This window comes from Punica granatum, chromosome 8 (genome assembly GCF_007655135.1).
Source record: "Punica granatum isolate Tunisia-2019 chromosome 8, ASM765513v2, whole genome shotgun sequence".
Lineage (NCBI taxonomy): Eukaryota > Viridiplantae > Streptophyta > Magnoliopsida > Myrtales > Lythraceae > Punica > Punica granatum.
Window position 1 is genome coordinate 6,941,900 of NC_045134.1, and position 26,746 is coordinate 6,968,645.

General features: G+C 38.9%; 5 protein-coding genes across 8 annotated transcripts; 4 read left to right on the forward strand and 1 right to left on the reverse strand.

Moving 5' to 3' along the window:
- Positions 1-873: 873 nt before the first annotated feature.
- LOC116188307 (protein tesmin/TSO1-like CXC 7) lies at positions 874-6,740 on the forward strand. 4 transcript variants are annotated; one of them, XR_004152235.1, is made up of 9 exons: positions 874-1,599; positions 2,238-2,345; positions 2,505-2,682; positions 3,212-3,556; positions 3,923-4,008; positions 4,117-4,211; positions 5,503-5,913; positions 6,034-6,377; positions 6,606-6,740. XR_004152235.1 is itself a non-coding variant. In XM_031517575.1 (8 exons), the coding sequence occupies exons 1-8, from the start codon at positions 1,187-1,189 to the stop codon at positions 6,288-6,290; spliced, it is 1,893 nt and encodes a 630-aa protein (XP_031373435.1). In that variant the 5' UTR covers positions 874-1,186; the 3' UTR covers positions 6,291-6,540. The 4 variants fall into 4 exon arrangements, 2 of the variants coding, with proteins under 2 accessions (XP_031373435.1, XP_031373436.1); XR_004152236.1 differs by having other exon boundaries at positions 6,613-6,740; XM_031517575.1 differs by lacking the exon at positions 6,606-6,740 and having other exon boundaries at positions 6,034-6,540.
- On the reverse strand, positions 6,630-8,970 carry LOC116188308 (D-amino-acid transaminase, chloroplastic). The gene is made up of 5 exons (XM_031517577.1): positions 8,611-8,970; positions 8,448-8,500; positions 7,811-7,989; positions 7,056-7,729; positions 6,630-6,940 (listed from the first exon to the last, which is right to left on the reverse strand). The coding sequence occupies exons 1-5, from the start codon at positions 8,789-8,791 to the stop codon at positions 6,846-6,848; spliced, it is 1,182 nt and encodes a 393-aa protein (XP_031373437.1). The 5' UTR covers positions 8,792-8,970; the 3' UTR covers positions 6,630-6,845.
- A 1,108-nt stretch (positions 8,971-10,078) lies between these two features.
- Positions 10,079-12,387, forward strand: LOC116189271. Its single transcript, XM_031518863.1, has 3 exons — positions 10,079-10,928; positions 11,429-11,509; positions 11,671-12,387. The coding sequence occupies exons 1-3, from the start codon at positions 10,553-10,555 to the stop codon at positions 12,087-12,089; spliced, it is 876 nt and encodes a 291-aa protein (XP_031374723.1). The 5' UTR covers positions 10,079-10,552; the 3' UTR covers positions 12,090-12,387.
- Positions 12,388-12,912: 525 nt separating this feature from the next.
- On the forward strand, positions 12,913-17,378 carry LOC116188536 (eukaryotic translation initiation factor 3 subunit L-like). Its single transcript, XM_031517962.1, has 9 exons — positions 12,913-13,066; positions 13,245-13,673; positions 14,063-14,221; positions 14,518-14,849; positions 15,309-15,648; positions 15,955-16,103; positions 16,195-16,288; positions 16,913-16,984; positions 17,087-17,378. The coding sequence occupies exons 2-9, from the start codon at positions 13,290-13,292 to the stop codon at positions 17,129-17,131; spliced, it is 1,575 nt and encodes a 524-aa protein (XP_031373822.1). The 5' UTR covers positions 12,913-13,066; positions 13,245-13,289; the 3' UTR covers positions 17,132-17,378.
- A 5,753-nt stretch (positions 17,379-23,131) lies between these two features.
- LOC116187355 (putative disease resistance protein RGA3) lies at positions 23,132-25,527 on the forward strand. The gene has a single exon (XM_031516013.1). The coding sequence runs from the start codon at positions 23,168-23,170 to the stop codon at positions 25,487-25,489; it is 2,322 nt and encodes a 773-aa protein (XP_031371873.1). The 5' UTR covers positions 23,132-23,167; the 3' UTR covers positions 25,490-25,527.
- Positions 25,528-26,746: the final 1,219 nt, after the last annotated feature.

The following is a 26,746-nucleotide window of genomic DNA, read 5'->3' on the forward strand; positions in this document are numbered from 1 at the left end:
GCACATTCAAGAAAATTTTATTAGATATGAATATCGGAAGGATGCTCAGATATATTTTTCTGAGGATTCAGTATTTTGCAGCTTTTAATATCGATGCAAAGAGGATACATGTTTTATTAAAAAAAACATATATAATATGCTTTCGAAATGTCATCTAAGTAGTTTATCATCTTTGGCAGTATATTAGGAATAAAACTTTCGTACCTTATTTTCCTCAATATCTTGAAAGAGAAATACATAAGAAAAAAAGTTGACGAATTAGTCCACAATTATCACATAACATCCCTAAATAGGAAATTTCAATATTCTTTCCATTTTTAAGTGGTTATTTTATTATTTTATACACATATGTCTATTTGTTTTCAGTGTCTTCTATTTTATAATTATATAATATACTACATATATATATAATTTAATTCTTTAAGATTCCTCACTGTGAGGTCAATTGCAAGTCAACTCCGACAAGTGCGATGATTCAGCCATTCTGGAACTGCCACGTTGGTGCAGTACAGGTCAATCGAGCTAGGTGGGCTCATGGTGCACCGGGAGTATGTCTCTCATTAAATCATGTGCTTCAAATAAAGTGCGTAGGTAAGATTTTCAAATTCAAATATTGTCCGTTCATTAAATTGACAAGTACAAAAAAATCCACGCCCGTTATCACGATCGCATCTGAGCCGTACACGTGTATTTCCCTCCAATTCACGCGTCACCATCTCCCTCCCTTTATTACTAGCGCCAAATCCCTCCCTCACTGACGGCCAGGATCGCCCTTCCCCCACTGAAGGTTTCAATCTGCACCGTCCGATCGCTCCCCTCCCCCCACCTCCCCAGTCCCACTGATGCAGATTTATAATCAAATTTTTTGACTTCCCGAAAAGAAACAGAACAGTCAAAATTTCAAAAGCTCTGAAATCATCTCTCTCTCTCTCTCTCTCTCTCCCCCCTCTCTCTCTCTAAACCTAAAGCCACTCCGTCCGGCGGCTCGGATTCGCGGCCGCGGGAGAATCTCGCCGACATTCCGGCGACGGCGGACACTGATGAGATTACTTGACGCCGTGCCGTGTCCTTAGGTGCGATTCTTCTCCGAGGTGGCATTCGCCGGTCCTCGCTCACTGTGCCTGCTGAATTTAGTCGGTGATTTCGGAGGCGGACAGCTGCTTCGAGTTTTCTTCCTCGAGGAGTGATGGAGACGGGCGAAACGGTGTCGGAGGTCGCTCCGCGGAAGCTGGCCAGGCAGCTGGACTTCACCGCGGCTTGCAGGAATTCTGCCAATGCGGCATCGCCGGAGCAACTCCGGCGGTCGTCGGAGCCGCGGAATCCGTCGCGGTTACAGTTGGAGCTGCAGTTACGGTCTGGTTTGGGGTTGGAGTGTGAGTCACAGTCACAGCCGCAGCAGTCGTCGTCAGTGTCGCAGAAGCCGGCGCAGTCCCATTCACAGCCACCGGAACGGCTAGTGCAGTTTCCGTTACAGTTGCAGCAGCCTTTGCCGCAATCACCGGTGCAGTCATCTTCACAGATGCTGGTGAAGTCACCGCCTTTGCTACCTCGGATACCACATCCCGCGCACAGACCTCTGTCACCAGCCGCACAGGATTCGTAAGTACTCGTAATTCTTGTTATACACTGCTCGATACTCTTTGGAGGCAGCCGATCGAGTTGAACATGACCAAAATGAGTTTAATTTTCTGGTGGATTAAGGTTAAGTCTTTCGTATTCTAAATTATTAATTTTCTCGATCCATCTGAGCTATAATCCAGGAAATGTTGGATTTGAAGTTAATTACTTCAATTTCTGTAGTGTGGCATTTTGAAGAAGTGTGAAAGAGGGACTAAGATTGGAGACATTATAAAAATTAGCTTTTGCGAGACGATATGCTGTTTCTAATGAAATAACAAATACACGACAGATACAGCCATAGTGATGTTACCTTCGATGGCAAGAAATGTGGGATTGAACCTTCAGCACCATGACTCTTGCCAGAGGTTTAGGTGTTAACCTATTCAACATGCTCCGCAAATGCAAGTTCAAAACCTTGCATATCGAGAAGTTGAACCAAATATGTTGACCTTCACATGAGGGAAAAAAATCGATTTTATAATGTTTGATTAGTCCTCATTTTATAATGTTAACCTAGCATTTAGGAATGGCTATATTCTTTTGTCCTAATAGGATGATCTTAATTGTTCATTTCTTGACGTTCTTTAAATCATTCCCCGATTCCGTTTTGTTTTCAGGCAGCAAGAATCTCCCATATCACGCATAAGGTTAAGTAGTGAAGTGAAAGGAGGCACACCCAAGAAACAGAAGAGATGTAACTGTAAAAGTTCCCGGTGCTTGAAGCTGTAAGTGGATCCTTGCTTCTTCAGCAATTTTCAACATGTTACTTCCGTTGTAGTATGATTCAGAAGATTCTTACTTTGCTGAATCATTATTTATAATCTATATATGGACAATGTCTTTCATTTTTCCTCCTAGAATATACTGAATTTGTCAGTTCTTAGGTACTGCGAGTGTTATGCTGCTGGGATGTATTGTGATGGTTGCAACTGCACCAGTTGTCAGAATAATGTGGAAAATGAGGCTGTCAGGCAAGAGGCAGTTGAATTAACTTTAGGGAAGAACCCAAATGCGTTTAAACCAAAGATTGATAGCAGTCCATTACGGTTAAAGGATTGTGGGGTACGTAATCTGACTTTTTTAGATTAAGAGAATTTCTTTTGCATTTATTGATCTACTAAATGATAATTTGCTCACATCTTTGTTTGCCTAGCAACATGCCTCTATGGATGCGGATTGATTGCTGCAACTGCTACTAGACTTTCATGCTGGATTTCTGTTTCTTAATTTTTTTCTAGAATTATTTGCAATTTAAACTGCATTTGTATGAGCCAGTCACTGTGCGTTTCTCAGCCATGGACCCTGGCTGGTCATCATACTTCCTGCTCTCATAAACTGTGGATTATGCCGGTTCAGACTTTTTAAGGTTGAAGCATTAGGGTGTGAATCTTATTTTAAGTAAAAAACAGGATGTAATATTTTTCCTTGCTCAACAAGGATTGGCTGATCTTAATTGAAGAATGTAAGCTTTTGTTTGCTAAGGATAGAAGCTGGAGCATCTCTTGTCAACAAATAGAAAACTTGATTCCTGTCGCAAAAACTATTTTAACAAAGCTTGTGTCAAATATTTCTCCATTTGAAAATACTCCAGGATGAAGCAGAAGCAGTTCAAATAGTTGGAAAGCATTACAAAGGTTGTCAGTGCAAGAAATCAGGATGCCTCAAGAAGTACTGTGAGTGCTTCCAAGCTGGTATTCTGTGCTCCGACAATTGCAGATGCAAGGACTGCAGAAACTTTGAAGGAAGCAAAGAACGAACAGCTCTTTATCATGTTGGCCACGATAGCATGGCTAACATCCAACAAGCAGCCAATGCGGCTATCTGTGGTGCTATTGGTTCCTCTGGTTATGGTGTCCCTCCTACACTGAGTAGAGTTAGTATGTTCAGTGGAACAACAAATGGCAAATCCATGCAGGGAAGTGCTAAACTTCAACAGGTATTCTGTTTCTTGCATGATTTTGAACGCGGAAGTACTGATTTGGATTAGTTGCTATATGAATACTAGTAAGAATTTACTAACATCTACCATCATTTTGCAAGCAGATGTGCAGCTGTTAAGTACAAAATCATGTTTTCAGTCAGTCAGATATTATTATTTCGAGCAGTTTTAAATATTACATTTTATGTTTCTGCATAGTTGTAGGATGCACACTCTAGGAATGTTTCTTTCCTTTCTGTTGTGATTCAGATCATAGATGGAGAATACTACATCCTTGTGTGCCTAATCGCCCATCTTCTTATCTGTCATGATATGATGTGTTTTTATTTATTATTTATTATCTTTTTTGTTGGAATTCTTTAGGAAGACAACCGTAGAGCATCTGCTGCTTCACTTCCTGTCTCTGCAGCTGACACTGCCAATATAGCACTCCGATATTCCAAGTACAGGTTTTATGCTTTTATATGAGTATCTACATGCATGGAAGGGAATTCCAACCCCCCTCCCTCAATTTATCATGTGAAAAACTGACATACTATTGCTGGTTGTGGCTGAAGATCACCGCTGGTGAATATTCTCCAACTACAAGATATAAAGAAGCTCTGCTCACTTCTGGTTGTCACTTCTAGAGATGCTAGGAAAACACATGCAGGTATTGACTTCAGTATGGTGTTGACTTGAACTCCGGATCTTTCTTTGCACTCATATTTTATCGAGTTTTATTGCAACATTATATACAATAATCAATTTTGCTCCTATAAATCCTTTTAGTGTTGCATTTAGAATTTACTATTGTATTGCTCAATCATTTGACTTATACAAGATGCAGTACTGGTTGCGCAGTTTGACATAATTTTTTTTAATACTTTTTAAAATCTCTGCAAATGTATAATTATTTTCCATAACATTTATGAGTATATAAAAACTACTGTAGAGTTAAAAAAGATTTTTTAAATAATAATAAATTATAAATCAATAATTACAAAATGGAATGGTAAGAGGAGAGAAGGAAGGGAGGTACGGTGGAAAAGAGAAAGAGGAGATAGAAAGAAGTAGAGGGAGTTGGGAAGTTGATGGGGAAGTATGATGTACTGAGTAGTTAAAAATCATTTTGGTCGATTAACTAACATTTTAATGCTTGTGATCATAACAATTGCAAACAATCATGGAATATATATATATATATATAATATATATGGGTCTAAAGTACATCATTCAGGTATAGTACACTTTATTGAACAAGTAACTTATCTAGCCGCATATCTATCACAAATTGGAGGAGTTAGTTGGGGCTTGTTTTCCGATATTGCTCATAGTAATATAAGGTTGAAAATTATATAGTTGAGGATAAATTAATCAATTCCCATTATTTTTAACTACTCCGTACATCATACTTCCCTATCAACTTCCCAACTCCTTCTACTCCTTTCTGTCTCCTCTCTCTCTTTTCCACCGTAACTTTATTCCTTCTCTCCTCTGACCATTCCTTTTTGTAATTATTGATTTATAATTTATTAATGTTAAAAAAATCTTTTTTAACTCTACATTAGTTTTTATATACTTATAAATGTTATGAAAAATACTAGAGCAATATCGGAAAATCATATACTATATAATATACTATTTAATTTTCAACCTTATTTTACTATGAGCAATATTGGAAAAAAAACCCCAACTCACTCCTGCAATTTGTGAAATAGATGCTGCTAGGTAAGTTGCTTGTTCAATAAAGTGTAGTATACATGTATGATGTACTTTAGACCATATATATATATATATATTCCATGATTGTTTGCAATTGTTATGATCATAAGCTTTAAAATGTTAGTTAATCGACTAAAATGATTTGATAACAGGTCAAATTGTTGTTTAGTTTGAGCACAGATTCATTGTAGTACCCTAATACTGATTGATACATGTTGGTCGCTGGTTAACTTTTACAGAGAAAGAACGCAAGTTTGGTGAGCCAGCAGAGAGGAATGACCTCAAACTCCCGGTTTCTGAGCCCAGCCAAAGAACGGATTGTAGTCAGAAGGATGGTGGCATTTCCGGAGATCACTTTTGTAGGATCGGATCCCAAAGAGATGAAACTAGTAGCTCTGCATCAGATGTAGATAATAAGCAGAATGAGAGGCCGATGTCTCCTGGAACTCTCGCTCTATTGTGTGATGAGAGAGATTCTCTATTTCTCGAAGAAGGGTTGCAAGAGGGGACTACCGAGCGTACCCGAATCACAAGTAATAATTCATATAGATGTGACTCCACAATCTATGCAGAACAGGAGAAACTCGTCTTGACAAATTTCTGTGATTTTCTTACCAAGCTCATCAGTTTGACTGGTGGGAGTACTGACGGTGAGTTTCCTCTTTTAACAGAAGTCTAGACTTTCCAAAGCATATTGGTGTAACCACGGGGTAGTGTGGAGAAGATTATAGGGAGTTTAAAGGAAAATAAAATTTTTGAGATCGATGCAGGTACGGCACTGAGACCAGCACTCCGGACTGAGACCAGAAACGAGCAAAATCCAGTGGCTATGGACGTGAATGGTGGAAGCAAAAGGAAGGAACACAGCGAGGAGCCTTACTCCAATGGCACGGTAGCCTTTCCAGCTGCATCAACTAAACAATCGTCTCAGGCAGTCATTGGAGGTGTAACCTCTAGTCCCGATCCATTTTTGAACATTGGATTGTCGATAGGGAATGGGCAAGGAGAAATCAGAGATCAAGATTGAGAGCAAGGTTTGATTTCAGCTGACAAAGGGAACAAAGCTTGACCGTGATATAGTATTCTTTCTTCGGGGGAACAAAACTTTACCATGGTATAGTATATATTCTTTCCTCGGCAGTTTGGGTTTCTCTTGCTTCATTCACATTCATTCTCAAGTCCAATGGATGTTGTCGTATGAACATTTCATTGCGGCTCTGCCACATCTCTTTGCTTCGCCACAGAAAGCTCCTTTATAAGTGTTTTGTTTTCCTTTTTGTCCACCAATGTCAAATTTCAATTTCAGTGTGAAACGCAATGGAAAATTTAAAGACTATATCAGTTTTCAGGAAAAATGGGCCAAGGATGAGGAAGAATGTGGAGTTTCAGTTTGAAGTCTGGAAGAGAACCAGAGAAAGCAATAGCCAGTAACGTTGCTACATTGCACATACAAATTTCGTCCTAAACTTAACACTCTAACAACAGCCACTGGACTAAGTTGGACAACAACTGTATTTTGCTCGTACCCGCATCCCGACTTGCTGCATATCGAGTGACAATCTGAAATGCTGCGAACATGGGCTCAGTAAGGAACAGGAGTTCGGACTGAGGATGGTCCGGATTTCATGTCCTCGACAATAGCATCATGGAGAGCCCGAGCTACTGGACCTTCTTTGCCTTCAAAGAACAGCAATAAAGAGAGATTAGAAACTTGCAGACATCCAATTTTACATGAACTGCAGCTAAGAAAAACTACTAAGCGACATCATCGACTGTAGGATAGAGCACTTACCATCACCGATCAACTGATTGTCCCACTGGACCACGGGTCTGATGAGAACCCCGCTACCAATAAGCATCATCTCCTCGGCTGCCTTCCCTTCCTCCACTGTGACATCTCTTAATGTGATTCCCCGAATCTCACCCTTCTTCCCTAACCCTTCTGCGAGGTTGAGCACCCTTTTGGCTGTGCATCCACTGAGAATCTTATCGAAGCAGGGCATCAAGAGCTCCCTCTCCCTCGTGATAAACCCCACATTCATGTTCGGGCCCTCAGCCACGAACCCGTCACCGTCAAGCCAGATGGCCGCAAAGGCCCCATCTTCCTCGGCCTCCATCTTTGAGAGCACGTTTGGAAGATAGTTCACGCTCTTGGTGGTGGCGAACTGGGGCGGCTTTATGGGAACCGAAGACGTAATTACCTTAACACCCCCTGAGTCGAAGGGCGACTGGTCTTGAATGACTATGGCATATAAGGCGGATTCAGGGCAGCCAGAGCAAGAAAGCTGGAAGTTACCCGGTCCTGCTGAGAGCCAATATCTTAGGGAACCTTCTCGACACTTGGAGATGCTCACCGTTCGTATCAGTATTTGCCTAATGGTTTCACGGTCGAAGGGGGGCCGAATTTTGGCCATTGATGCCGACCTTAGAATACGATCCAAGTGCTGGTCCAGCTCGTAGAGAAATCTAATATAAGAACAATCAAAGATTAATCAAACATACTATACTTGGGAGGCATATTTTTCAGGGAGCACAAGATTTACAAACCCGTCCATTATCGCCGCTGTATCAAACACACCGTGCCCTCTATGAACCATATGGTCGTCCATCGGGATCAACATTGCAGTTGGATCCGTCGTTATTCCACCTAGAATACTCGAGTACATAGCCAAAAACTGTTGTTTGCCTTGCCAGTCCTCTCGCCTTGCCCTCATCCTCTGGATTACCTATTTGAACAAGTAAACAGAATTGCTAACAGATATCAGATTGCGATATTCACCTCAACAGACTGCGGCATTCGAATTCTAGGCTCTCAATTCCCAACACAGAGAACGAATCATTTTACTGAGATTTCTATGCTTGTGCGCTGCTACGAAGGTTCATTTTTAAGTGTTCCGTCTTGATCTTACGCAAAAGTTCGATATTCCTAAAGCCTCGCAGAAAAACAACATAATTGCCGAATACCATGTTACTTGGTGAGCTTATTCAATCAAACAGGAGGCTGCACGTTCAACGACCGAGGTCCTCGGAAGAACTGCATGAATACCGGACTAGACATTTATGAAAGGCCTATGAGTAACATTGAAGAACCGACTACCAGGCAATGGCGGAAGCTAGTGTCCATAAACATATGAAACAGAATGAATATTTTCGACGAACTAATTAGATAGAGGAAACTAATAACCTCCGAGCCGTCGAGTACTGGAACATCCGCTGCCGCTACTTGACTCCCTGAATCTGTACACAACAAATTCGTTAAATGTAATGTATCACTCCAGAAAATACCGAACTACGACGGATAAAGATTTATAGACAGGAGAGCTTAGTAAAAAGAGAAGAGTCGTCACCGATCAGAGCTTCAGCTCGGGAAGACGAATTGCTGCCCATCAGTGCCCTCGGCAGTCTGCGCAATGGGAGCAGACGCCCATGTCTTGCGAAGGGGAATTGCCGTGTGATCCTCGTTGGGTGATCGGAGTGGCGATCGTTGGCTTTTGTGAGGGCCCGAGAGAAGGTAAGGGACGACGCCATGGGAGCAGCAGAGTAGGAATCTTTGAGTCTGTATCTTTATGAGAACTGATGATCAGTAACAGAGACGAGACTGAGTTATGAGAGAATCAATCACGCAGTGACTGGGAATCTCTATGCCGGCCGGCCACCATCAGGTCCCGCCAAGGCAATTTTTCCTGTTGCGGAATCGTTACGTAACAGAACCTTACATATTCTATTATTAATAATTGGATCTTTAAAAATATTAATTAGTTTATAATTATAAATATTAATTTTTTTTATCATTCTCAATACAACAATGAACAAAAGATGTTGACTTCACCGTATTGAGTTAGTAATATTAAATACTTTATTTACGTAAAAAAGTAGTTATGGTTTATTTACTCAAAAAAGCATTAATTTATACTTTAAAATAATAAAATAAAATGAATAAAATTATTTTAATTAAAATTAAGGTTATTATTCTACCTGGAAAATTAAAAATTATAATATAAATGATCTCATTCATTGTACGGTTTACATAACATTTTTGTTAATGCATTTTGCTTGAAAATTGCATTTACAATTTTTATTTGTAAATTATTTTCCAGCCTTTATATCTTTTTTTCTCATTTACTAATATTTCTACTTAATTTTTTATTCAAGTAAGTATTTTTCATCAAATTAACATCAATTATTCAGCAAATAAAAAACTAATAAATTATTGATACCGCATTAATTATTTGAAAATTGTAATTATTATATTTGCGCAAATTAGAGATATTTTTGTTTTTAATATCTATCAGCATTTGTTAGTTTACTCCAAAATCCTAAGTAAAAGGCAGATATATCTTATTTAGATATATATAAAATATATAAACATAAAGAAATATTTAAAACAATCATTTTTAGCGATTCCTTTTATCAATCCTGGTATCAACAGAACATTACCTTTCCTTAATTTTTTTAAAAGGCTTTTATGATCCGTTTGGTTTGTAAGTAACATATTAAAATCAGATTTAAAAAAAGAGTGATATAAATGATTATGTATAAGATTTACTTTTTGATTTTGTATAAATTATGTAATTTTAACTTTGAAAAAGAGTGGTATAAATAGAATTCACCATTTGACTTTGTATGAATTATTTTGTTTTGTTATGGACAAAATTAAGTTAAAGTAAGATCTTAAAATCGCATTTTGAATCAAAACGGAACAATCCATTCAAAGGCAATCATTTTTTAGCCATACACTTTTAATTTTTAAAAATAAGGATTCGTGGAAACATCGTATTTTATTATATCATTAACCCCGATGATAATAAAACATTTTCTCAAATATTAAAAATCAACGGTCTTCGATCAGGCTCAAACTCCACAACCGAACGAGCCCTGATGTTCACCCGCCGGCGGAGAGCATCTTCTGCTTTCCGATTTCGAGTCCGTCCAAATTAGGGTTTGCTGCTCGATTTGATACCCTGACCCAAACCCCACCGCGGATTCCCAATCGGGCTCAATTGCAGAGTTTCTGATCCACTGAAGTTCCTCCGTCGACCATATCTCCGTCCCGGTCGAGCAAACGGTGGTTTCTGCTCTCCTTCTTCTTCTTCAGCTCAAAAACCTCGGAAGCCCTAAGCTTCCAGTTCTTGGATCTTTGTGTTCAGCTGGGATTCTTGAATTTGAGCTTCCATTGGCTCGAAGCGATCTTGGCAACCGAGTTTCCTGTTGAGTTCCACCTCAGGGTTCTTTATGTTAGATCCCTAGATCGCATTAGAAGTTCAGGTACAACAGCTAGTTTAATCAGAGATGTCGATAATCGGAGACGCCTTGCGGCAGGCATTCATGCCGAAGCACGAGTACGAGAGCCTCCGGGACGAGGACAAAGCTTGGACGAAGCTCCAAAGACCGTCCTTGGTGCTGTCGGTTTCTTTGATCTGTTTAGTTGTCATGACCTGTACAATCATTAGCCTGAACATAGTGTTTCCGAGTGATCCCGCGAAGAGACCGTTCTGCAGGGACAGGAGGCTCCAGCCCCTGCAGATTAATCTCAAACACCGGGATTCAGATTTGTTGCCGGGGGCTTTCTACTTGACGGATGCTGAGACTGTTGAATATTTCTGGATAGTTCTTTTCGTGCCCTCGACGATCATTTTCTCAGTTTCCGCTGTTTATCTTCTTGCCGGTAAGCAAGTCATGATATGCTGCTGCTGTTCCTTCTTGTGCCTATGTTGTTCCTCTTCACTTTACGTTCCTGTTACAAGTGTCGTTAGATCGTAGTATTATGATAGCTGTCTTTCTAGGGAAAGTGAGTGCTAACGATTTTGTCACTGTAATTGATTCCAAAATAATGCAGTTGCTGCTATAGATAAAGTATTGGCATTGTGTTTTAATGGAAATAAGTTCCTAGAAGCGGGTTTTGGAGTCGCGCATTTGTTGGCAAAAGTAACACCCGATTGGTATGAATTAAGCATCTCTAGAGAGCCTGCTTGTGGGAAAAATGAAATTTCATATCAATATTCAGTGAGAAACTTCAAGAATAGACTTTTCCCCTTTAAGAACACTTTCCTTTCTGCTTTTCTAGTTTATCTTTGTATATCTGATCCTGCTATTGAATCTTTTACTTGTGGCAAAGTACTTGACATTGTCGGTTTTCAGTTGCTCAGAGTTCTGTAAATGTTTCAGGCATTCTTGTTGCTTATTCTGCACCAACAAGACATGGATGCTTGAAGGTGGTTGAAAACAATTACTGTGCTTCCAGAAGGGGTGTGTGATCTGCCCTTTGAACTTCTACACTGTTGTTATTGGCTACTTTATATTTTGAATTGAGCCTTTAGTTGGTTAATAGGATAGGTTTGAGGAGAAATTACATTTGGAACTATAGCATACTTATCATTTCATGATACTCATTTGTACCTATTATGTAGGTGGGGTTCGTTGTCTCTCCATCCTCAACATTGTCTTTGCTATAATTTTTGGACTCCTTGCCTTGTTTCTCGGTTCAAGCCTCCTCACTCTAGGGAGCAGCTGCTCCGTGCCCTTATTTTGGTGCTATGAGCTAGCATCTTGGGGGCTTGTGACCTTATACGGAGGAACAGCTTTCTTCCTGAGGAGGAAAGCTGCTGCAATCCTTGATGAGGGAGAGCTCGGAGCTCGGAATTTGGGGCTTGAGATGCTGGAAACGAATCCCTTGGAAGTCACTCCAGATGTCGAGAGACGGGTCAATGAAGGGTTCAAGTCATGGATGGGTTCTTCCTTCCTCTCCTCGGACGAAGAAGACGAGCCGGAGAGTTACATGGAAGCACCGCAGCATGACCGCATCGACTCCACAAAGCAGAGAGTGTGAGTCTTGAGTCATATGGAAGTTTACTGACATACACTACCCACCCAACCTTTCAATTTTGATAAACTGATATGACAAAATGCGTCTCTCCGCTGCTGTACAAGTCGGGCAAAGGCCATATCTCAGAATTCGGGCCTATATGTGACACCTCATAGTTGTAGCTTGTGAATACTAATTGTATTTGGGTTTCGTATGAAGTGAAAAGTAGGCAAAGGGATGACTCTGAGTTTTCCACCGAGATCTCTGTATTTGGGCTTTCTAGTAATGAAATTTCACCAATCTGATGTTCATATTTCGTTTACGGGCTCTTTTATGGTGCAATAGCATCTTTGTTTCTGCCTTTTCTCTTCATATATACACGATTTCCGAGTTATTCTATTTTACCATGGACGTTCTGCGTGAACATACAGTCTCGAATCATCAGTGTCCGGCTAATTCTTTAGGAGCTTAGGAGAGCAGAATTTAGGTCGAACAAGTATCTTACAAGTATTTTTAACGAAGGAGACAATGGCGGGATGTGTGGATGGTTCTATAAAGAGATTACGCATATGGTTAAGAAAATTGAGCTTCTATGTAGATTTTGTACTACTCTAAGATGGATCGAACACAGAATAGTGAGAATGGTTAGAGCAACTTGAGCAAATTATGATAAGAAAAGCTTTTCATTCAACAATAACGGCAAAAAATCGGCAAGATTAGGAGCAAACGTAGTACTTCTTAGCTCTTATTTTCATGAATATTAATAAACAAAAACCAAATAAAAATTAATTAAAAAGAATAAATAAATAAAGTTATGGGCTTCGTTTAGAGAATATGTCCAAGCCCATAAATAAAAGCCCAGCCCAAGACTATCTGTTGTGGAGTGGACTCTCCTCTCATCTCATCTCTCTTCTTCTCTCTCTAAACCCTAAGTCTCCTCCTCCTCGGCTCGTTCTCGCAGTCTCGTCGCAGATCCCGCCATTGAATCTCGCCGCCGGCCGGTAATCTTCTCTTCCATGTGTTTGATCTGTTGCAGTGATTTCGTTAGCTCTGTGGTAGTAGCTTAATCACATGCCTCCGTTCTCGGCGTCGGTATAATTCGAATCTGGCCGTGGGTCCCGATTACTCCATCTGCTCAAACTCAGTTCCGTTTGTTTTACATCCCTGTGTGGATTTCAGCTCAATCCGTAGCTGAACGGTGAGCTTTGTCACCCTTCCGCGACAATGTCTGCTAGCTACGATTACGACGAGGCGGCCGGGAGCTACGACGATGGCCATCGCCAGTCGCAGCAGCAGGACGTCGGTTACGACCCCAACTTCGTGCCCGACTCCGTAAAGTCCTTCGTCGTCCACCTGTACCGACACATCCGGGAGAAGAACGTGTATGAGATCCACCAGATGTATGAGACCTCGTTCCACACTCTATCGGACAGGCTGTTCAAGGACACCCCGTGGCCGTCCGTCGATGCTGTGGCGCACTATGTTGACAACGACCACGTGTTCTGCTTGCTGTATCGCGAGATGTGGTTTAGACATTTGTATGCGAGGCTGTCGCCGACATTGAAGCAGAGGATCGATTCTTGGGACAACTACTGCAGCCTCTTTCAGGTACGAATGCTAAATTTGACTTTGTTATGACAAATTCAGTGGTGCATATTGAGAAACTATTGGCTATGTTCAAGGCATGGCAGGGAGTGCGATATGGTTACTACATGTTTATCAACTTTTGTATATTAATGTTTCTGCCTTTGAGAACAATTGATGGATAGCCGAGGACATTTTGATAGTTTGCTCCTATGATTGACTATACACCCAGATAGGAGAATTATCCTAATTTCCGGAAGTGAATTTTAATTATTAGCATTTCAGTAATCAAGTAGTTATGATATTGTTTCTTTGGGAGTGAGCATCTCTGCATGTATGGGCTGTTGTCTCTGTTATTTCTTGGTTGACCTGAAATATAGATGGTTTGAAATAAATTTTCTCGTTCTTTTAAGGTTGTGCTGCATGGAGTGGTGAATATGCAATTGCCAAACCAGTGGTTGTGGGATATGGTGGATGAGTTTGTGTACCAGTTCCAGAGTTTCTGTCAATACAGGGCAAAGATGAAGAACAAGACAGAACAGGAGATTGCACTCTTTCGGCAATATGATCAGGTAATTGTAGTTCGAAAGCAAAAATCAGCTCATCATTTGTCTATCTTATATGGGAGGTGCATATCCGGTAGTGTCTAATCTTGGAATGCTTGCAAACCATCATTTCTCAAATAACATATTAAATTGGCAATTGCTTTATATATCCGCCTCTTTTTCCATTCATTGTGCACTTTCTCTAGAGGAGTTTACTTGTACATCTACCATGCTCAATGCCCCTCTATCTAGGTTGATTGAATTTTTTCAGCATATAGGTTAGTATTTCTGTTTGTATTTAATGCCTAACTGTATTATCCTAGGCCTGGAATGTGTATGGTGTGCTCAATTATTTGCAAGCACTTGTGGAGAAGTCTGCAATCATTCAGATTTTGGAGCGGGAGAAGGCTGGCCTGGAACAATTCACTGCTAATGACGGGTATCACTATGATGGTGGGAGCAATGTGGTGAAGGTGCTGGGATATTTCAGCATGGTAGGATTGCTCCGAGTTCATTGCCTGTTAGGTGATTATCAAACTGGTCTCAAGTGCTTGCAGCCAATTGACATAAGCCAGCAAGGTGTCTACTTTACTGTCATAGGAAGCCACATTGCCACCATTTATCACTATGGATTTGCCTGCCTCATGCTGAGGAGGTATGTCTTTCTCACATTCGCTCTGTATGTTTGCCCAATGATCGTTGCTGTGATATATTTTTACTGTCATTCTACAATATGCTGCAAGTTGATATTGTTCAAAGGTGTAAATAGCTCCAGCTTTTTTATTTTATTATATTGAAAGGGTATATGAAAACATGAAAATGCAAGCTGTTATAGGTCTATCACATAGAGTAAATTTTGTTAATGCGATGCTCAACTTGTGTTTCTTTTCATTTTCCAATCAATTAAAAACAGTTCCGAGCCTACAGGTAGTAACTCGATTATTAGTTATTCTTTTTGTCCTTTCTGTATATATGTGTGTTGTATATATGCTTATAGATATTATCCCTGTCAAACTATGTTCGTATTAGCTTTCTACTTGTCAGTTATTTTTGCTCTTTCACTTGTTTCAAATTTAGGCGTTATAGCCACTCAGTCTTTGAGTTAATTTGACAGGTATGTTGATGCAATAAGGGAATTCAATAAAATTCTTCTTTATATTTATAAGACCAAGCAGTATCACCAGAAGTCTTCCCAGTATGAGCAGATACTGAAGAAGAACGAGCAGATGTATGCCTTGCTCGCTATTTGTCTCTCTCTATGCCCCCAAGTTAATCTTGTTGATGAAACTGTGAACTCCCAGTTGCGGGAGAAGTACGGTGAAAAGATGGCCAGAATGCAGAGATTTGATGACGAGGCTTTTGCCATTTATGATGAGCTTTTCTCCTATGCTTGCCCAAAATTCATTACACCCTCAGCTCCGAGTTTTGAAGAGCCCCTTGTCAATTACAATCAGGTGCATGATTATATATTTCATCTTGTATGTGTGAGCAGTTTGTTCTGGACTATTTTTGGACAACTTATTGCCGCTTATTGGTTCTATATACTGATGGTTGTAAATTTCTACTATTTTCAATTGTGATGCCTTAATTGACTTATGTTCATCTTTCCTCCTCCTTTTTTTTTTTTTTTAGATTAAGATGTTCATAGGAGTTTGTTAACCTACCTTTATGATAGAATGGATGAAACAATCAACTGCTAATGTTCGGTTATGATGGAGAATCATCTTGCTTTCTTCTCACGCTGTCAAATTTTTTTCCAGGATGCCTATAGACTTCAATTAAAGCTATTCCTCTATGAAGTCAAACAGCAGCAATTGTTGTCTGGTGTAAGGACTTTCTTGAAAGTGTACTCGACCATCTCCCTTGCCAAGCTTGCAAATTACATGGAAGTGGACGAACCTACCCTACGGTATGATTTACAACAAATTTCTTTTTGACATCATGGATTTTAATTCGTTTTACCTTTTTAAAGATACTCGTGCCAAAATTCTTTCTTGCAGAACTATATTGTTGACATATAAGCACAAGACACATTCAGTTGATGCAGATGGAAAGATCATCTCAAATGCTGATATTGATTTCTACATCGATGATGTATGTTTACCATCCATTTCCTTATTCCATCTATAAGATTTTTATAGCCATTTCTTCTAGTGTTGGGCATAGTTTGGTTCTATTAAGATCTTTTACCAAAACCTAATTAAACCAAATTTTGGTTTTGTATAAGATTTTTGTAAGAACTCTTTAAGTTGTCAAACGATGAAACTAAAATCCTGAACGACAAAGAAGTGGTTTTTGCTTCAAATTGTGTAGGACAGTTCTGGCTTTAGGGTCAAAATTGACAAAAATCTATCAGCTTTGCTACAATTCCATGTTATTTTGGTGGGTCGATGGGGTTGCTGTGCTGTTTGCATTAGGTAATGCATAGTACAATCCCTTCATTGGAAGCTTAAAGATTATATACTAAGGGCAGCTGGCAAGAGGTCTTTCAAAGTTGCATGCGGTGTGTCTACATGCATCAATTAATTCAATCTCATTCCCTCATTATTCCAGCCTGTAAGCCAGCATGAATGTTGGATAATGCTATTGTGCTTTTCATTGTGCAAGTCCATGCTTGCGAATAGTCTTGGAAAAGTTTTTCAGTGGCTGAATAGGACGACAAGGCGAGTTACTGCCTGTGACGAGTGTATGTGTCTCATCTCTCCCTCTTGAACGCAGGATATGATTCACGTTGTCGAGTCTAAACCTGCAAAGCGATATGGGGACTTCTTCCTGCGCCAGATTGTCAAGGTACTCATCTCAACCTTAGTTGATGAATCCTCTCATTTATTATGTCATCAAGGTTGACATTTAGATGGAGTATTTATTGAAATTTCTGGCCCCGTTTCACAGCTTGAAGGCATGATGAATGATATGGACAGGATAAAGCTGGAATAACTGGCCGGTGCCCATCTCGTTTCCTTTTTGTGTTTTATGCTACAAATTTATTTAAATTTTGGTAGGAATTTGCGATCATTTAGTCGGGATGTGATCAGCTCTGTTGTGTAGCTGTTAGTTTTTCACCTTACTGTCCTTGTAACACTGAAAAGATAGACTGGTGTTCTATAGAATCATGAGGATTTTCAATTGGAGTAGATCTTTTTATGCACACGTCAGTTGCTGCTATTCCTGACGAATTGAGGTAGTGTCTTGGTCTTGCTAATTGTCATTATGAATGGAGAGAGAAGTCGACGGAGGTCATTCGCGTAAAGGAGGGGGGAAGGAACACATTAAGTGAAGAGCTGAGATAACAGAGTACATATTCAACTGCACACTTGAAATTTAGGATCCTTTGATTTTCGTTTTCCAGTGGATTGAGTTTTTTGATGCTTTATGTTGATGATATCAAATGTAGCCTAATGGATGTCTTCGAACTTGAACCTGAGCAGTTTATATGGAATTTCAAATGACGTTGATGTGTATGGTAGTATAAATGGTACATTAAATAAATCTACATCCATAAAATCTAATAATATAATTTTAAAAATATTTAACAAGTAAATGTCTATCAGTTTGTAGGTGAAATGTAGTACTCAAATTAATTTTTATGTATATTTCTGTGAGAATTGTTTTATATAAATGACGATGCATAATTTTATAAATTTGAAAATCTAAACTGAAATTGTTGAAAGCCAAAGGGTAGTCAATCAAACCAAATGACTTAATGAGCAAGTTTTTTTTTTTTCATTCAAAAATCTAGATAAATCATATAATTTTATGATAACAAATTGGTTCATCGCGAAAGATAGCACTAAAAGGCAATTTATTGATTATTATAATTTTCAGAAAAATATAGTTGCATGTCACTAATTTTATGAAATTAAGGTCATTTAAAATATTAAAAATTATTAAAAATCACTAATTTTATGAATTTATAATCCATAAAAAGGAACAAAGCTAATATTTGAAATTAAAATGTCACAAAATATTATTTTCACCACAAAAATAAATTTGTAAAGTGAATATATGAACTAAATATTCGTGATAAATGTTTGTTTGTGATTGACTATTAAATAAATATAATGTATATTGAATAAGATAATTAGTTGCAAGATTATTGTTGAATCGTTTATACATAGTCTAATATTATTGAAAATTAGAAAATATGCGCGGGCTAAAATTATTAGGTCAAAAGATTTTTTTTTGTTTTAATATTTGTTAAATATACAAATATAAAATCTACCAAAAAATACGCATAGAATCCATTAATATCATAAAGGAGAGAGACAACCGTTAAAGTTCAAAAATGTAGAATTTCATTTTTTATTATAAAAATTAAAATTTAAGTTGGAACTTTTAAGATAATTACCCACATTCTTTTGTAAGATATATAATCACTTGTTTTTTTTTTTTTCATTTTTGCACCATATTCAATATATCAATTGAAGTTAAAAAAAAAAATCCATAGTGAACAAGTCATACCTTCGATTTGAGCATAATTTTTTTCCCTCTTCAAAGTTAAGAGTTCCAATCTTGCTCAATCTTAAATTGTACCAGTAGAATTATGCTTTCCAAGTGAAGCAACTTTCCGGCAAATCACTTTGATCAGCTCTTCATAGAAATGACAGAACCTTCTTTTTAACCGCACAATCTTATAGTGTGGTCGATTCAATGAACGCACATCATTCGTACATCTATAATCAAAAGAAGTAAGAACTAATATGGCCACAAATAATGGATGACAGAATTCTTCCCATATAATCGCGAAAAATTGTTCCCACTCTCAAGTTGAAATTATAGTGCAATCGATCAAGTGACTCCAACTACCAAGAAGAATATAACGCAAAATATGAGCAATCTTAAATCTTCAACATATTTAGCTCAGTATACCATTTACCTAGAACCAAAACAAAAATCGTGTTGGGAATCGACTCAATAATTGGCAGAGATAATGTGGAAGTAAGAAGAAATTGTACACAAGATATATGTAGTAAACTTTGAACTGCGGTGGAAATGTTTGAAGGAAACATTCATTAAAAAAAAGGAAGTTCAATGGTGACTTCTTATTGAATAAGAAATATGAAGTGGAGTACAATACGAGTATGTCCTTAACAGACACAATGGTCTGACACAAACGAGAAACCCTAACCCTTAGTAGGGATATCTTATCTCAGGAATGCTCCCATTCTCTAAACTCTATCCCCACACTTTACATCAAGACTCGCCATACATATATATAGTACTCTAATTCACTCTCAATAGAAAATCCCTATTTGATTTCTATCGAAAATAATTATAAATACAAAATTCTCAAAATATTCTCTCACCAGAGATAGAGATCTAAATCTACAATAATAGGAAACAACATTGCATCAAAATTTAAGACACAATTCTCAATAAAATCCCCACCTTGTCTTGAAATTCCCAAAACTTCGAGACCGATACGAACACCGTGACGCTCAATCCGCACACCAACCAAGACAACTGGAATAATCGTCAGAACCCTTGTTGTCTTCTCGTGAAGCCAAAAGCTGAATCTTGGTGTGTCCACGAATTTCTCGATGTCAAACTTCGTTGTAGCCACTTGGAATTAAGTCGACCGCAGAAACGCCATAACCTTAGCTCTAATATTAGTTTGTAGGGAATCGACTCAATAATCGATGAAAATAATGCGGAAGCAAGAATAAATTGCACACAAGATATACATGGTAAACCCTCAAACGCGGTGGAAACGTTGGAGGAAATATCCACGGGCAAAGAGGCTCAGCGGTGACTTCTAATTGACTTAGAAATATGAAGTGGAGTACAATACGAGTGCATCCCTAACAGACATAATGGTCAAACACAAACGAGGAACCCTTACCCCTCGTAGAGATATCTTATCTCATGAATATTTCCACTATCTAAATGCTCTCCCCACACTTTACATCAAAGCTCTCGATACATATATATAGATCCCAATTCTCTCTCAACGTAATATTCCATATAATCTCTATCAATAATATCCAAAAATATGACATTCTCAAGATATTACCTAACCAAAAGATAGATATTTGATTCTATAAAATAAGATACAAAATCAGGTCAAAATTCAATACACAATTCTCAACAAATCGCATGTCACAAATTTACCTTCGAATATTAAGATTAAGATCATGATATGAATCACCAGACTGATAACCCATATTATTGTTTCTTAAGTAATGCCAAACCACAAGAGAAACACCTTAATTTTTAATAGCAAATATAGTCTCCACTCCCAAGAGAGCAGTCCAAAGGAAACTACTTTCCAGTGGATTCGTTAAGCAATAACGTAGAATATGAATACACTTGCCGTAAGGTTGATTTGATAATGTGATAGAAAGGACCACCCCTCCAAGCGAGGCCTGCCCTTCAGTGCCAATACTACAGAGGAACTTCAACATGTAAAATGGAGAAAGTGCATGACCATTTGTTGATTCCATCAGAAAATGTTATAGATACTAATTCCACAAATTCATTATATGTTGTCATTTGCAGATTTTTTTCAATATAAATTCATTATAGCGCCCTTCAGTGCCAGTGCTAAAGATTAACTTCAACGTGTAAAATCAAGAAAGTGCATGGAATATTTGTCGATTCCATTAAAATATGTTACAGACACCGATTCTACAAATTCATTATATTTTTTCATCTGCTGATTTTTTTCCAATAAATTCATTATAGCATAGGCTTCCCATCTCCACAAGTGCATGTTATTTCGGTTTCTAAAAGTGAGGTGGTATAACGATACAATGACACTTATCAAATTGTTCTTTGCAGTAATGCAAAAGGTCAATTGACGATAGCTCTCCTCCGTCCTACGTTTGTATCATTTGGCGAGTCAACCCAACTTTTATTATTTTATATATATTACTATTTTATTATCATAAAAAATAATAGGTACTGAGATAACGAATCCGTGCAATGTACATGATAGAAAAGTAGTTCCAGCGTGAGCGGGTAATTTAATGTTGAATTCATAAAAAGAATAGGGATAGTTAACTGTTAAGTGCTGAGGATAATGGGAGCATTGGTCCGTCGGGCATCCAGACATTTTCCCATACTCAGATCAGAAACGTAATTGAAATCCTAAGAATTAATGTCCCACCACATGGGAAACCATCGATGATGAAAATTCAGATATTCGGCAAAAAATTGAAAACAAGAGATGGGGACATGCTTTGGGTGATCAAACGATGCATATACTCTTGTAAGAAACGAATTCGGAAGGCACCGTTTCTTCTGCTGCAAATTATCGGATTAAAATACTAATCTCACAGAGTACATGTACGAGGATCGATTCTTTAAAGACGCGAAAATGACAATTGGAGGGGCTTCCAATTGGATCCACCATTTTTTTCTTGGTCTGACGAGATCTAAGAAGTTTTTGTTCTTTTTTTTTTAAAAAAAAGATCAATATATATTTTCGACTTACTTGTCAAAGTTAATTTTCTCTTTGGATGACTTGCCCTAATTACTCCCTTTTGAACCCTTGTTTTTCAAATTGTGACTGACTGTAGCAAAGCCCCTTGTTGAGACTAGAGAGTTGAGAGTACTAGGACAAAGAGAGGGAGAGAGAGAGAAGAGATGAGGTAAAAGGGTTGCCGCCGGCCACCACCCACCCCCACGAGACACCGGTGACTGTTGAGGTTGTTGGTGACCTCGTGGGGATGGGTGGTCCCCTAGCTCTTTCTATTCTCTCTGGCAATCTCTCAATAGGGGGCTTTGAGGATCGCCATTGGCCACAAGCCATGATCACGATGTCACTGGCGATCACTGAGCCTACTAATGATCTCGTGGGGGCTGATGGTGGCCAGTGCAACCCCCCAACTCTCAGGGCTCTCTTTTCTCTTCTTTCTCTTCCTTAAAATTTCCCAAGTCTCAACGAAGGACTTAGGAGGGTTCATCGGTCGTTGCCAACTACGTTGTCAACGGCCTCAGTGGTCACCTATGACTTCATGAGGTGGGTGGAGGGCGACAGTGACTCCCATCCCAAGATCCTTGCAGTTGTTTATTTATTTTTATTTTTTTTCTTAAAATATTTTTTAAACTAACCCAAAATATAGGAAATTATTTATTTATATATTTTTATAAATATAAGTTTAAATAAAATTGACAAAATACGAATTCTCCGTTCGCTTTTTTATCCAATTCCGTAAAGGAGCTGATATAGATATAAGAAATTAAACCATCGTTACCAAAAGCTTGCAATTGTCAGCTCATAATTTTATTTTCTTTTTTAAATAAATTAATTTAAAAAATTGGGAATTGCAGCAGACTTACATACAGTCACGTTACAGTATCTTCAAATGGAACAAGAATTTGAATTCGCACTCAATTCAATTGCACTCCCAAAGAAGAATCAGATCAAAAGAGCAAAAAAGTCCTATTTGCATTGGCTAATAATTTTTTCTGGGTTTATGAATATCAAAAGTCCTAACCGTAACCGAGATTGGACTGATCTTATGATTAATCCACAAGCATAGGCTCACGCAATGGATTTTAGGGTCACCATAAAGCAAAACAAAGTTGTTTCTTTCATTCTCGTGTTTGAGAATGCGTGAAGTCCTCCCACGGATCTCAGGACAGAGAGAAATGTCCCACAATAGACGGCCAAAGGGAAACGTGTAGCAGGGAAAGTACAGCGAGTCGTCTTTCAAATGAAAGTACGGTTAGGAATACTTGCATTAACATTGGAAGCTTTTTCCAAGAAAGATCAGATGCTAAAACCTATCTTCAGAAGCAGTACTTGAGGCCATGAATCTCTTCTATTGTACATGATAAACAGCATCTTCTTTTTCTCTTTTCTTTTCTTTTCTTTTATAAAGAGTATGCTGGAATTTGTTGCTTGCCTTCAAAGCAAAGTAAACTGGTACATCTCCACATATCAATGGTGCCCCCATATTATTCAGAGTCCAAGTTTTCCTTTGTCACCCTCCATTCTCAATCTCTTTCTCTCGGCCAATAGAAACCATGGCTGATCTGATCCTCGGGAGCATCGTGGATTCCATCACCGAACATCTCGTTTCCCTCATTGCCCGGGAGATTGGGTTAACATGCGGTGTCAAACGCGAGCTCGAGAAACTCCAGGGCACTGTCACTGCTATTGCTGCTCTGCTTCGTGACGCTGAAAAGAGACGGATTGAGGCTGACGTCGTGAAAGACTGGCTTCAGAAGCTGAAAGTTGTGGTTTACGATGCTGACGATCTGTTGGATGACTTCTCCACTCAAGCCCTGCGTCGTCGGAGAGTGGTGGGAGGAGTTAAGTTAGTTCTGAATGAGGTGCGTATCTTTCTCTCCTCTTCTGATCAGCTTGTTTATGCCAGTATGATGGCACATCGAGTCAAGGAGATTAGAGAGAGGATCGATGCCATTAACAGTGATAAGTCCGCTTATAAGGCCGAGGTAAATAGTGGTAATACTCTTGGGGTTTTGGTGGAGAACCAACCTAGGCCGGAAACACATCCGGACAAGCATGAACGATATGTGGTTGGAAGAGATGAAGACATAAAAGAAGTCATCAAGTTTTTACTCAATCCTGATTTTGAGAAGAATGTATCTATCCTACCTATAGTTGGGATTGGAGGCCTCGGGAAAACAACTTTAGCAAGACAGGTATTCAACAACGACAGCATTAAGGAATATTTCTCTGTTAAGCTTTGGATTTGTGTGTCAACAAATTTTGATGTGGTGGAAATTATGAGGAAGATAGGTAGAGAAGAGCTCGATGGGAAGAAGTTTTTACTTGTGTTAGATGATGTATGGAATGAAAATCGGTCTAAATGGTTGGAACTTGAAGAATTTCTTATGAATGGTGCAAAAGGCAGTAAAATATTGGTGACCACTCGCCATCTTAAAGTGGTCAAAACTATGACTCCACCAACATATCATGAGTTGAGGGGCTTACCTGAGGATCAGTCGCTCGCTTTGCTAATGCGAATGGCAGGGAAGCAAGAACACGAGTGGAAAACTCATAATTTAGAAGAGATCGCAAAAGAAATTCTGAAGAAGTGTGCTGGAGTTCCCCTTGCAATCAAGACGATTGGGCGACTGTCGGTATTTTTGAGAAATACGGAGGAAGACTGGTTGAACTTCAAGTATAATGAATTATCGAGAATAAATCAGGAGGAAAGTGATATTATGCCATCGCTAAAGCTCAGTTATGATTTTTTGCCATCACATTTGAAGCAGTGCTTTGCTTACTGCTGCTTGTTTCCAAAAGATTACGAGCTAGACCCATCTGAGCTCGTTCATCTTTTGATGGCACAGGGATTTATCAAACCCCTGGGCAATAGGAAGACCCAGCTCGAAGAAGTCGGCCATGATTATTTTATGGAGCTGCTTTCGAGATCCTTTTTCCAGGACATAAAAGAAGATCTTTATGGCAACATTTCGGGATGCAAAATGCATGCTTTGATGCATGACCTCGCACAGTCGGTTGCAGGAGATAATTGCATCACCATTGACAGCTCCCATGAGAAAAGTATCCCACCAGGAGCTCGCCATGTATCCATTGACGATCTGTTGGTGTTGGAAAGCCGATTTGAGGGAGGCAAAAGATTAAGGTCCCTGCTTTTCACCAATGAGGTTTTCCATTTTGGAGAGGTTATTCATTTGGATGTCTCATGTTTCAGAAATCTACGGGCGCTACGTATTGATGGTGCAGGCATAAATATGATATCCGGTTCAATCGGTAAACTGAAGCATTTGAGGAGCCTCGGTCTATCAGGGAATGATTTTAAGTATCTTCCGAACTCTATAAGCGGGTTGTGCAATCTAGAGACGCTTAATCTTAGAGGTTGTAGGAGTCTAGAGAGATTACCCAGAGGCTTGACGAAGTTGGTTAATTTGAGACAGCTTGATGTGAGTGATTGTGATGAGTTAACACATATGCCAAGGGGGATTGGGAAGTTGACTAATCTGCAAATGCTAGGTACATTTGCGGTGGGGAAGGATTCGATTCGAGATGATGCTGCAGGGTTGAATGAGTTGAGCAAACTTACTGGATTGAGGAAACGATTAACTATCCAAGGCTTGGAAAGACTGAGAAGTGTTCCGAGCGGGTTGGAAGCTTCCTTCTCAATTGAGAAGTTAGCTCTCCAATCACTGACGCTGATATGGAAGCGTTCCCTAGGTACGGAGGCTGATGCAGAAGTTTTAGAAAGACTTCGGCCCCATCCAGATCTAAAGGAATTGAGGATAGAAGGATACCGTGGTGTCCAGCCTTCATCCTGGATTTCTCAACTTCATAAACTAGTCCGTATTGAGTTTTGGCATTGTTATAATTTTTCATAACGATTATCACATCAATTTTTTAATTATAAATTCTTCAATCCAGTATTACATATTTTGTCTCTAGCGGCTAGAGTGAAGTAGAATTAGATCCTAACTCCCATACCAAACAATCCCGATCTAATAATTGGTATCGGAATAGGTTACGCATCCTGTATGCTCGTATCACGCCACACCCAGTTTCGAGATCAATCAAAGTGCATCATGTCAATCCAACTCGAGTGCATATCAAAATGTCATGTGAAGATGAATGTTGAGAGTTAGGAGTCCCTTATGAAAATATTAAGTAGGCAATCACGAGTTTACAAAGTTCATCATCTATCAGTTTAAAATTTTGGACAACAGATGAAAATATACAAACAATATATAGTGAGTAAATAAAATTACATGCTCGATCTCACGGATACATATAGAATTCTATAAAAAGCCGTATTCGATGAAAGTTGTATGTACGACTTAGAGGGAGATCTTTCTTTCATATCTTTCTAGATTCACCCTACAATAGGGAGTCAAAAGACCAAAATAAATTATTTTAGCCCTTATAAAAAGAAAACTGATGCTTGAATCCCTTTCACGCTCATGTCACATTTTTAATTCTTGTCAAGGATCTATAAGCAACAAACCGAGTCTATTGGATTAGATTACGCACCCTGTAATTGCAATCCAAAGTGGCATTGGGCTTTTAATATCAGATTGGTCTCGAGGCCCATATTTGTCAGAATTCCTCCCTTCCAAATAACAAGCCGAGGCCTCGATATTTATAATTGGGCAGTGCAAACTTCAAAGGGAGAAAATGAAGGGGAAATTGAGGAAAAAGAAAATACAGAAACCGCATCGGTCCTGGTAACATTCCCGTTAGAAGAAACTCACTCTAACCAATCGTTGGTTAAATCTGGATCAAGGTGGATTTCAAGCAGATTGCATCCAATAGAGGTGATTACCCTGCCATCCCAACAACTGCCGTTTCTGCCCACAGCTCGTCCCGAGACCGGAAGATCAGTGCCGAGCTCAGCCAAGCAAGACCAGGTCAAGCCTTGTCAAATGAAAAGCTCAACCTACTCCTCAACTTCATTCAGGCCGAATCTCTCGCTATTTGGAAGAAGAAAGTACTTTGTAATTATAAAGTTCAAATATTTACAATATTTCCCTGGACAACAATGTTTTCTGCTTGCAATGAAAGTGAACAATCACAACCTGTGCAGAATGAATTCATTTAACATCGGCCAATGTTCTGCTAATCTATTAATGACATTCGACTTA

Excerpts from the sequence above, each read along its gene's own strand:
- LOC116187355 (XM_031516013.1), top strand. The coding sequence starts at position 23,168 with ATGGCTGATCTGATCCTCGGGAGCATCGTGGATTCCATCACCGAACAT.
- LOC116188536 (XM_031517962.1), top strand. The coding sequence starts at position 13,290 with ATGTCTGCTAGCTACGATTACGACGAGGCGGCCGGGAGCTACGACGAT. Across the intron at positions 14,850-15,308 it reads GCCTGCCTCATGCTGAGGAG|GTATGTTGATGCAATAAGGG; the intron begins GTATGTCTTTCT and ends TTAATTTGACAG. Across the intron at positions 16,289-16,912 it reads TTGATTTCTACATCGATGAT|GATATGATTCACGTTGTCGA; the intron begins GTATGTTTACCA and ends TCTTGAACGCAG.
- LOC116188308 (XM_031517577.1), bottom strand. The coding sequence starts at position 8,791 with ATGGCGTCGTCCCTTACCTTCTCTCGGGCCCTCACAAAAGCCAACGAT. Across the intron at positions 8,501-8,610 it reads CCGAGCTGAAGCTCTGATCG|ATTCAGGGAGTCAAGTAGCG; the intron begins GTGACGACTCTT and ends TGTTGTGTACAG. Across the intron at positions 7,990-8,447 it reads CAGTACTCGACGGCTCGGAG|GTAATCCAGAGGATGAGGGC; the intron begins GTTATTAGTTTC and ends TTGTTCAAATAG.
- LOC116189271 (XM_031518863.1), top strand. The coding sequence starts at position 10,553 with ATGTCGATAATCGGAGACGCCTTGCGGCAGGCATTCATGCCGAAGCAC. Across the intron at positions 10,929-11,428 it reads CGCTGTTTATCTTCTTGCCG|GCATTCTTGTTGCTTATTCT; the intron begins GTAAGCAAGTCA and ends TAAATGTTTCAG. Across the intron at positions 11,510-11,670 it reads TTACTGTGCTTCCAGAAGGG|GTGGGGTTCGTTGTCTCTCC; the intron begins GTGTGTGATCTG and ends CCTATTATGTAG.
- LOC116188307 (XM_031517575.1), top strand. The coding sequence starts at position 1,187 with ATGGAGACGGGCGAAACGGTGTCGGAGGTCGCTCCGCGGAAGCTGGCC. Across the intron at positions 3,557-3,922 it reads GAAGTGCTAAACTTCAACAG|GAAGACAACCGTAGAGCATC; the intron begins GTATTCTGTTTC and ends GGAATTCTTTAG. Across the intron at positions 4,212-5,502 it reads TGCTAGGAAAACACATGCAG|AGAAAGAACGCAAGTTTGGT; the intron begins GTATTGACTTCA and ends TAACTTTTACAG.